The sequence below is a fragment of the Apium graveolens genome, chromosome 10 (genome assembly GCF_009905375.1).
Source record: "Apium graveolens cultivar Ventura chromosome 10, ASM990537v1, whole genome shotgun sequence".
Lineage (NCBI taxonomy): Eukaryota > Viridiplantae > Streptophyta > Magnoliopsida > Apiales > Apiaceae > Apium > Apium graveolens.
This window is the reverse complement of record NC_133656.1, coordinates 238,534,609-238,546,816: the sequence shown is the minus strand read 5'-3', so window position 1 is coordinate 238,546,816 and position 12,208 is coordinate 238,534,609. Positions and strand designations below refer to the sequence as shown.

General features: G+C 36.9%; 1 protein-coding gene across 1 annotated transcript; it reads left to right on the top strand.

The window, feature by feature from the left end:
• Positions 1 to 9,559: 9,559 nt before the first annotated feature.
• On the top strand, positions 9,560 to 9,943 carry LOC141692129 (uncharacterized). The gene has a single exon (XM_074496866.1). The coding sequence runs from the start codon at positions 9,560 to 9,562 to the stop codon at positions 9,941 to 9,943; it is 384 nt and encodes a 127-aa protein (XP_074352967.1).
• Positions 9,944 to 12,208: the final 2,265 nt, after the last annotated feature.

Below are 12,208 nucleotides of genomic sequence, written 5' to 3'. Positions count from 1 at the left end.
ACTTATTACAAAATTTCAAGATGCTGCCCAATTAAAAAGAATACAACCGCAAAACAATTACCGATTATTCAACTACATTATTAGAAGAAAAATATACTCATCTAAACATCGTTTGAAGGAAGCGATGACGATACAATTTCTGCAAAGATATTCAAATCTTTTTCGGATAAATTTTTTAAGTTTAATATAAACCATTGTTTCTGCTAGTGCTGCTAGCCCACAGACTATCAAAACAACAAAAACAAAAAAAATAATATACTAATTTAAAATAATGTAAATACCAATCATTCAATTAATTTAAACTTTAAGTAAAAGATCAACAAATACTCATTCAACTAATTTAAAAGAAAAAAATATCCCTGCTGATCATGCGTATAGTGTTATATTTGGATAAAATTAAGAACGACCAACTACAACCGCTATATAATATCTCATCGTTGTGGTCGGTAATCGGCAGAATTACACTTCTGTTGTGTTTGGACAATAGTTGACTCCGAATCTCGTATAAACGGAAGCGAGGAAGTTATCATTGTTCTAACTAAAACGATACATAATATTATTTTTCAATCAAAAATTAAGAACGACCAACTACAACTGCTGAACTACGACCTTCAATGTCTCATCATTGTGCTCGGACCTAACCGGTACTATTGCACTTCTGTTGTGTTGGACAGTAGTACTTGAACCCCGAACCTTGTATAAAGGAAGCGATGATTTTATCGTTGCTTTTACGATATCCAAGTCCTTTTCTTCTCGGATCAGTTTTGTAACTTTAATATAAGCCTTTGTCTCTGTTACTGCAAATTGACCACATAAGCCCACTATCAAAACAACAAGAAAAAACCACATAACCGTGATGGCTCTGAACGTGATATCTTGGACTTTGTATTTGATGACAATATATATTGTGTATGATAGGACGAATATGAAGAAACTCAAGAGCACCAACTGGAAAAACCAGATGCAGGTTAAAAAGCCAATATCAGGTATGTTTCCCGATTCGAGCCACGAGAGAATCACTGAATCTGTGCTTAATGGTGATGGGCCTCTCGGATTGAGTTTTGGTTCGTTGGTTTTATCAGCGTTGTTGTCCATCTTGTGTAATTTGCTCTACTGTGTTTGTTGTTTTGCAGAACCCTACTACTGATTATATATCTCTATTTATAACATCATAACCTATCAGGTCATCACAGGCTTCTGGGCTTTTTCTAGTGTTTGTAATGCATGTAAATTGCAACTCTTCCTTCTTGTGATGAAACACACAGGATTAGAGCCGGATGAGATAACTTAAATGTTTAAGAGTTTATCTCTTATCGTCCCAGATTCTGATTCTGGATCAGATTCTGATTTTGGATGGATTCAGTTTTTGCTCATACCTGAAATTTGTTAGGACATATATTGATATTCAATCGAAATTGAGCAGGGACAATATTAAATATTTTATAACTTATAAATATTTTTAAGTAATTCAAATTCAAATTGATTAGATATATTTTTAATGTTTATGTTAGTTATCCAAAATGTCAAACAGATAAGTGCCAACAACTAGTTCCAATCATTCAAATAAATTTTTAAAAAATTACATTCATGCTAAAATAAATCGGAGCTTTATCCTTCGGAATATACTATGATATAAAATTGATTCACAAAATAATTACAAAATGTCAGGTATCAGACTTTTATATGCTAAATGAATACGAACCTGCATTCACACTAATAGCACTAATTTTTGTACATGTAGTATTACTTTTATCCTTCCTTTCATCGCGTATGAATAAGGACGACCAACTACAACCTCTAATGCTTGATCATCATCGTGGTCAGCAGCTGGTAGATTTGCACTTTCATTGTCTTCTATACTTAAACTACGAATCTCGTGTAAAGGAAGTGAGTACGCTGTTGCAACTGCTGCACAATATTCAGATCCTTCTTGTTGATCCGAGTTTGTCTGCATTCAATGAGGACGAAGTCAAAAGGCTAATAGATGTGGCGCTCTTGTGCACTCAAACATCACCAAATTAAAGGCCTCCAATGTCTCGTGTGGTGGCAATGTTATCGGGAGACATTGAAGTAAGCACAGTCAGGGTTGCTGGGAGCTCGGGGTGAGCCACCGCACAGGGCCCCCGAAAGTAGAGGGACTAAAAAATTTAAAACCTTATAGTCACTACAAAGCCCGGCTATCTTACAGACTGGACATTTACAGATATAACAACTTTCGAAAGTGTAGAAAACATCATCATCAAATACTGATCAGAATACTCCATTCAGCTCATCTGCAGATCAAAGCCAGCTAACTGATCCAAATGTTACTCCAGCACATGTCTCTGCGTCGTCTGCTTTATTAGGTAATTAAGTAGCTTATAAGATGATGCACTTGATTCAACACTAACTTGTACTATATCTGTACATTAGTATAATGTTATTCTATGGCAATTCAAGAGCAATGATGGTTATCTATATTCAGATATCTACGTTATGATTTGATTTTATATCAGATATATCAGAAATAGTCCTGAACCATACATAGAATTTCAAATTAAACAATGATCCATGATAATACTACTTAAAACGAGAATCTTAAATATAAATGCTAATAATACATACTACTATTTCATAGACTATCGAACCACGAAAAAGACCATCCAAGCCAAAATCCAGCCTCGTCGTTTAGTTGTGCAGTTTTTGCTTCTCAGGTTGCATACCTTTAACGGAGACCAATGTAGCTGGCACGCCAAACGGCAGAGCTGTAATCCTACACCATTTTTTTAATTTTGTTTCATAAATCCAGCATGGTAATTCCATCCCATTTCATAAAAAAATCTCCTGTCAGCTTGGTCGGCCCTGAGATTCCAGAGACCCTAGTTGAAATCAGTTTACGGGGTCCTAATATACATATATCATGGAAATTCATATATATTTACTTAAATAAGTTAGAAATTTTTGGGACCCTTATGTGTCAGGAACCCTAAGTGCAAGTCTTGCTCGCCTGTAGCCAGGGTCAGGGCCACCCCTGCCTGTCAGTACAATATTCGTAAGATTGAAGCTCATTCCAACTCGAATACTCTTTAGGGGAAGGCAGGGGAATTTGGATCATCTCAGCCCACTTCTGCTGCTTGTAATCTTCCAACACCCGTATGTTTACTTTCTCTTCTGAAACAACACTTACAGCTGGTCTGCCTCTCCAGTTAGAAAAACGGATCGTCGTCAAGTTCAAACCCAAGGTCTGATGAGGCACTTTAGGAGTTGTACAGGTCTGCTGCTTGACTAAATCATAACAACTGATCTTAGGGTTGCTTAACCTAACCTTACCTAAAACAAGAAAATAGAGGATATCGTTATTTTCAATATCTAAGGCTATTTTTCCTCTGCGTAAGTGCCTGTGAAATTCTGAAATACTTGAGGTTTTCCAGGATAGATTTGCATTAGGACATGGATCGCTACTCTGACCTCCGAGATCAAGAAGTCCAGACTTGAGCTCGTCCTTTTCATCTAAGTATATAGAGAAGGCATAATATGAATTAGTAGAAGAACTTCGAAAGAGCATCATAAAACACACTCTCTTACACGGATTATGAGGAAGATCAAGTACACGCTTAGTTGATGGAGTAATTATCCGATATATGGCTGAGGGTATGTCATCGTCAGAGGCAGCCAAGGATGATTGTTCAACTAGGCAAAGCCCCATAGGAGCACAATCCAGTAGCCTGGTTCTTTCTATACCATCATTAATATCGATACTTTTAACGTTAATATAGTGAAAACTACGACATCCATCACGTGTCGAATGCAAGCCTGCAAATCGTTTGTTGTTAATTAAAGCATACCATGACTTGCACACAGATTTATATCTCAACAGATACTTTACTTCCAACCAGCTCAAGATCTCGGACACGAGTTCTTCGGGGAAAAAGAATTCAGCTTCTGTAACCAGATCAGAACTCTGTTTTTTCATCTTTTTTGCCCTACTGCTTTCAATGCTAGCTTAATTGTTCATGCGAGCTTGTTGTGTGAATTAATATATAAATAGAGGTGCGGTGAGAAAAGAAATTCAATTTCCTTATTTGCATACTTCCTTCCTTTTGTTTATTTTGGCATGTTTCAAATTTTTGATCATATTACCTTTACTATGATCATATTACCTTTACTCTAATTCTTTAAGAAAAAAATTAGAACATGATTGAGGAAAATTTGCTACTACTTTTGTAACAAACAAGATTAGGGAATATTGTTAAGGTAAGTCTTGAGGAGTAAATTTGTTGAGGATCTTATGTGCACCGCATGCTCGTTTGTTTCGTCAACTTTTGTAATTACACGGGAACTGAACTTCTCCGTAACTTAGTTACGACTCCAAGTTCCAAGATAATTAAAGTATACGTATTTGGTTTATTGATATGTAACTAGAGGTTACGTAATTAATTTTAGTAAGTAATTAATGTTTTTATATTAAATAGCTATGTAACTTGTGGTGAGCATGATGGAGTTTGATAACTAACTTCCCTTATTTTGTGGTAACTACAAAAACCATGGAACTTGAAGTTCTCTGTTCAGTTTAAAATACAACAGCCCAAACACTATAACTAACAACTTTACGGATTTAACAACTTTCATGAGTAAGATACTTCAACATCAGATACTGATCAGAATGCTTCATTCAGCTCATCTGCAGGTACAAGTCAACAAACTGATCCAAATTACACCACAGTAAATGTCTCTGCCTCATCTGCAGATTGATGTCAAGCATAGTAAGCTTAATATTGAAACCTTTAGCCATATAGCGAAACAAGATGAAATTCTTACAATGTTGCTCTGACAGAGATTACACATCATGGTTTTCTCAGCTTGTTTTCAAGTTACAGTAATCGACTCAACTGGTTAAAGAGGGGATAACTATCCTCTTGGTCACAGGTTCGAATCCCACGGGAGGAGAATTTATGATTATGCCTCTTGAGTCAGAGTCTGTCGCTTAAATACGGTTTACCTTGATTCACGTGGTTTGCAGGCTATTATGCCTCTATCATTAGCTCCATACAATCACATAGGTTATTTCACATTCCAAAAGCTTAATAAGAAAATTTTCATTTCATGTACCATATAAAAATACATATTTTCGAACACTTAATTTCCGAATTCAAATAGGCATCCAACAGCAGAATAAAGCATTCTACTATCCCACCCTCCCTTCACCTATAAATTTTTCGCAAATTATAATAACAAAATCTTTCTAACCTCCCCTCCTTATGTTCTCGAATTCAGTTACATTTTGTTACCTTTAGTGTCTACGATCAATTGTGAGAATATCGGAGGGCAGGGAGTCGAACTCAAGTTATCCCATCAGGACGAGGTCTTCATACCGTCAAGCAGGGAGTCGAACTCAACTTATCCCACTAATCATTCAACTAATTTAAAAGCCAAAAAATTCCTCACTAAAGCTAGTCACAGTGATTATCATTGCATCTGTATTGAACTTTACTAATTTTGATTGCAAATTTTATTTTTACAAAAAAAATCAAAAATGATAATTTCACTTTTCTCGGTACAAATGTTGTCTTTTTGTGAGGTACAAATGTTGGTTGTGTTAGCTGCATTATTTGACCCGGCAGACAATAGACAAAAGAAATTATGATTTGTAACAAGAGCTTGCACAAAATTTTGTATACAAAAAATTTACAAAATAATATGACACATTGTGATATTTTAAAAGAGCTGATATTTGCACACCAGTACGTGTAGTCTCTAGACCTGCAATATCCCGCATCGATAATCATAAGAGTGTTTGAGGCCTTTATACAACTAATGTATATCAAATTGCTAGCTTTTTCGAACTGAACTGTGGTGGGTTGTTGGGTCCGGTATACATTTGATTGTGGGTTTGGATGTTATAAGACCAAAAATAGAAACATATGAATGAGTTTGGGATTGATGATGGAAATGAGGGTATTTTTATAAATCGAGGTGTGCACATATCAGCTCCCTATTTTAATTGGATTGTTAAGCTCATTTCAATCAATACCTATCATTTTGTGAAAAAATTTGTATACCATATTATGGATCTAGCATTATTCCTATAATAATAGTTGAATTTTCTCTATAGAATGTTTTTTTTATTCTGTTTATTCATTACTCGAAAATTATAGAGCTAAAGTATGGAAAAAACTAAAGATTCAAACATATTCATTAGAATAACTACATGAGTCCTCCTTACGGAGGGCAGTGAATAACAAAACTTAATACAAATCAATTTTTGACATGCTCTCAAATGTACTTGACAAAAATTAAGCGTCAAATTTGAATTTCAATAGCCATGGATTAAAAAAAAATCACTTTCCGTTGTTATTTTTCATGAAAATATCAAAAAGAAAAATCTCTTTGTGCAATTATTTTTCACAAAAAATGCAGAAAATAATAATGATATAAGACAAAAGTAAATTAATCATGACCGTTAAAATATAGATAAACACCTTTAATATAATTTAGATCTAACTCTATATTATTCCCTTTGTTCTCTTTTAAATTTTTTATGCTTATTATTAAAATATTAATTTAATGATACTACATGTATACATATCATAAATGGCATCAAAACATATTTTTGGTTCTATATTATAATGATAACTTTAACTATTTTGTATTTAGTATTGAATTTTCTCTAGGTATCGATAATCAAAACATGTTTCAGGTGTAGTTAGGATTATATCAAGTTCAACTATAAATGCTATATAAATAAATATAATAAAAAGTGGTGTCTTTTGGTATATATCAACTTCAATAATATGTTATATAATTATATTTTATTATTAAAATAATAATATATTTGAACCGCAGTTAAGATAATAATAAAAAATATGAGAGGAGAGAAAAATATAGAAAAAAGACAAACAATTTTTTTATTAATAAAATTAAATGCATATTGGTGTTGGTGCCTTATAAATAAAGAAGGAATGTAATAGTGTTTTTATGCACACATAAGTAATCATTTATTTTAAAATTCCCAAAATTTTAGTTAATAATATCATTTTAAGATATGGTTGGACTTACTCTAGGTATACGAGGATACTCCCATAATAATATTTAATCCGTTCATTTTTTGTTGTTACATTTGATTTTTGAGCGGTCAAACTGATCAAAATTTGACTAAAATTAATTAATATTTAATTAAATAAACTAAAAAGTTATATTCCGGGAAAGTAATTTTAATCTAATTTAATATATAATTTTCAGTTTTTTAAATTAATATTAGAGTAATTCTTAATTTTTGGTCAAAACTTGATCAATTTCACCACTAAAAAAGAAACTGTGACAATTGAAAAAGGATGGATTGAGAAGCATCAAACCTCTCTTGTTCTTGTTCGGAAGAATCGAAACACGTCGAAACAGTACCAGCCGTGCTTAATAATAGAAGGATTTGACAAAAATAAATGTTTATCTATATATCTATCTATATATCTAGTGGGTAATACATGTCCACTTTAAACTTGCAATGCAATTTTTTTAAAATTATCTTTCTTTAAAATTGTATAATAGTCAATCAGGGGTAAGGATGCATTTGCATCCTTGATTTCATATATGGAACCAAAGATGGATATATGCGTATTTGTATATTGTTAGACTTGCTGAGTATGCCTAACTACATATTAGTATGATATTGTCCGTTTTGGGCCGAGCCTTCACGGATTTATTTTTGGGCCACTCCAAAAGGCCCATACTAGAAGTCCAATGGCCATCTGCTCCCCTAGGCCCATACTGGAAGTCCCACTTGCCTTTTCCTTAAGTCCATATTGGGTAGCCCATCTTCCTCCTCCTAGGCCCATTCTGGAGCGCACGTGAGATTGCTATAGACCGTTATAACCTAAAACTCTGATACCACTTGTTGGGCTTACTGAGCATGCCTAACTCCACATTAGTATGATATTGTCCAATTTGGGCCGAGACATCACGGATTTATTTTTGGATCACTCCTGATAGTACATGTAGCTCTTACAAGGACTAGGCCCGGACTCCAGTCCCGCACACTACTAGTCCTGACTAGCCCAATCCCGCAAGCCCAATCTTGGGAAATCCCAGCACGTGAGGCACTTGCCTAAACACATGATAGGGACAACTGTCACCTATCAATCATGGGAATAATCAGGGCACGTGTTAGAGGATCCTCAGAACATTCCTCGGCCAGTCCCGCGCTGCCACGTGTGAAGCATCCACTCCAGCCAGGTGTCCTCCGCTCCAAGAACCAATGGCTACGATTCAAAGGTACCAACCCCAAAACCCTATCCTTGGGCTATAAATAGCCCAAGAAGGTAAGGTTTTGGGGTTAATCACCCTCTTACACTCATATACACACACAACCACCTTTCATTCATATCTATATTCATCTTCCCCAAAAGCGAGTTCTTACTCTCACACCGGAGGCGCCGCGGGACCCAAACCCCCCTTCCGGTATTGTTTTGCAGGAATCCCACCACAGCGGCGAAGGATCCAGGCACGGCGATGGAGGAGCGGCCCCACCACCAGGAGTTATCATTTGGCGCTAGAAGGAGGGGCTCTCCATTCTTGGGTCTCGGTGCCCCTGGATTCACCTTCATCAGCAAACTCTTGAAAGAGTCCATTTCTTTAACTTGTAAGAACCCAAACAACCAAACTCTCTCTTAAATATGAATGTTATTTGTTTAAGCCACGTTTGTGTGTGCTCGTTGTTTTAGGCCACGTTTGTGTGAGCCCTGTTTTGTTGATTTAAGCCATGTTTATGTGTGCTATTGTTAGTTTTGGTTGTTTTAGAACCCCGATTTTACTCTAGTTTGAATATTGCCTTTGGGTTCTAAAACCCCGCTACACTTATTCTACCACATTGTTGAGTAGTCCCAGAAGATTGTTTAAACTAGTCCCAAAAAGCCATTTGTTATTGCTTCTTATTGTTTGGGATAGTTTCTACGATTTTCGAAAAGCAACCTTAGATTCATATTGTTAGTTGGAAATTTTTGTTAGTTGTTGTTGGTATTTTTGAGAAATGGCAAGACATACTTCTGGGAGACCATCTGCTAGTACTCAGGTCCAAGAGCCGAACCACTCCCAGGCCCTTGACCCCGGAGCCGACAGAGAAGCGTTCCAGGAGCAACCGTTACAACACACTCCCGTTGTGGAGAGAATTGTAAACACCCGGGACGCCAGAAGCCTTATTGAGCTAAACCTATACAAATACACTAATGTCCCGGTGGCCGAAGAGCACATGGTCAACCTTACAAGTGATGAACTAGCAGAAGCAATCCGGCTCTACAGGCAGGAGCAAACCCGACTCCAGGAAAAAACCGAACTTGAGGAAGAGTCGGAGGAGTCCGGGGACTCCCAGCAATCTAAAAGATCTGTTTTTGACCGTATTGGAGCTAAGGGAAAGAAAAACAAAAAGGATCGGGATAATAAGAAATAAGCAGAAGCTGTTAAGCAGAAAAGGTTGGAAGAGAGCAAGAGCAAATGGCCAGAAGAACTACCAAGCGTACTATGGTCCTACAGAACAAGCCCCAAGACAAGCAACGGAGAAACCCCATTCAAACTAGCTTATGGAACAGAAGCAATGCTTCCTATTGAGGTGGGATCTCCTTCTCACAGAGCAATAAATTTTGATGAAGAAGCCAACGAAGAAGGACTCAAAACAAACATGGAGCTAATTGATGAGGTCCGGGACCAAGCTGTAGAAAGGATGGAAAAATACAAGGAGAAGACCAGAGAGCACTTCAGTAAGAAGTCCAGAGTCAAAAACTTCCAAGTGGGAGACTTAGTTCTTCGAGACATAGAAGCATCAGATCCTACAAACACTGGAAAGCTAATGCCCAAATGGGAAGGACCATACAAGGTCAAAGACGTCTTGAGGCCAGGAACCTACAAACTCCTAAACATGGATGGCTCAGAAATCCCCAATACTTGGCATGGACTCGGACTAAGGAAAATCTACCAATAGGAGAGAGCAAACAAAGTAACCAAAATCTTGTAGCCAATATAGCAAGCAACCAGTTTGTTTTTCCTTATGTTTTGTACGAATGAAACTCCGGATAAATGAAAAGCATTTCTCTCTTTACATCTATTAAAACTATCCACTAGTCCGGACCAACCACGAGTCTAGACCAGAGCAACCATATTTACTTAGAATTAATTTTCTAGGTAAAGAAGCCATGACTAGTCCGGACAACATATCAGTCACGACTAGAGCAGCCATATTTACTTAGAATTAATTTTCTAAGTAAATAAGCCATCACTAGTCCGAAAAAATAATTAGTCAGGACTAGAGCAACCATATTTACTTAGAATTAATTTACTAAGTAAATAAGCCATCACTAGTCCGGACAAAATATTAGTCGGGACTAGAACAACCATATTTACTTAGAATTAATTTTCTAAGTAAATAAGCCACCACTAGTCCGGATAACATATTAGTCAGGACTAGAGCAACCATATTTACTTAGAATTAATTTTCTAAGTAAATAAGCCATCACTAGTCTGAACAAAATATTAGTCAGGACTAGAGCAACCATATTTACTTAGAATTAATTTTCTAAGTAAATAAGCCATCACTAGTCCGAACAAAATATTAGTCAGAACTAGAGCAACCATATTTACTTAGAATTAATTTTCTAAGTAAATAAGCCATTACTAGTCCGGACAAAATGTTAGTCAGGACTAGAACAACAATATTTACTTAGAATTAATTTTCTAAGTAAATAAGTCATTACTAGTCCGGAAAAAATGTTCGTCATGACTAGAACAACCATATTTACTTAGAATTAATTTTCTAAGTAAATAAGCCATTACTAGTCTGGACAAAATGTTAGTCAGGACTAGAACAACCGTATTTACTTAGAATTAATTTTTTAAGTAAACAAGCCATCACTAGTCCGGACAAAATGTTAGTTAGGACTACAGCAACCGTATTTACTTAGAATTAATTTTCTAAGTAAACAAGCAGAGATAAAAGCAAACAAAAGCAAAACAATGACACAACAGAGTCAACCGAACTAGAAAAATCCGGAGCCAAGTACGATATTACAAGCACAAAGTACGAATAAGTCTATCAAGTACAGAATCAAAATTCAAACATTCAAAAATAAAACTACAATTCCGGAGCATTTGGCAGAAGGAAGCTGGGGCAAAGACCATCGAAGGGCTCCGGATCACCGAGTCCAGCTTTAATGTTCTGCTTGGCCTTAATGAATTCTTCAACAAAACTATCCCAACTTGCCTCCAGATTATTCTTGATATGTCTCTCAGCAATGACCCAGCAGCGACCAATCTCCGGAGCACCAGCATTCGCAATGGCCCTATCATACACCTCGAACTTCTTATACGCCTCAATGACCTCTGATTCTGACCTTACAGAAGAAAGCTGCTTCCGGAGCTCAGCTAAATCAGACTTCAAATCCGCAACTTCCTTCTCAACATTCTCAGCCCGGGTTGTAACCTCGGTGAGATGCTTATTAAGTCTGGAGAGAGATGTATCCTTAACAATGATCTGATCCTTGAGCTGACCAATCTCAGTGTCCTTATCAGCAACAGCAGTCCGGGCATTCTTCAAATCATTATACGCAAGGGATGCAACCCCGACCATATACCCACCAAGCTACAGAGAAAAAATTTGCAAACGTCGGAAAAATTAACAAGGCAAAGATAGAAGAAACAGAGAAAGTAAAAGAGCATTGCATACCTGGCCCCAGAGACGAGTACATTCCTTCATCGTGGAATCGAACCCGGAGGCATTCATCTCCTTCGAGTCGGCGACCGAGGGAATCTCAGCCATGAAACGTGCAACTTTCAACTCAAGTCTCGGACAAGATCTCTCCGGATGTCCTTCCACCACGCCCTTACCCTTGTCCACTATGGACCCAACACCAACATCAACTTTTCTACTCCGGGGAGGCTTAGAACCAACACTCCGGAGCCTCTTCCTCCTTCGAGTGACCTCAACCTCAGGAACCTCCCCAAGAGGCTCAAACTCTTCTAGCTTCTCAAATTTATCACCAATTTCTACCTCAACATTCTGCTCCAGAACCCTTTCATTCCCATCAGACTCCGACCTGGAGACAGCGTTGCTCTGAGACCCTTCCTCCGGAGGGGGATTCGAACTGGACCCACCAGCTGAAGCTGTCTTGGACAGTTTGAAAGCTTTCCCCAAACCCTTCAAGGCATCACTGTACGCCGAGGAAGACATATCTGGATTGTAATTAATGAGGTA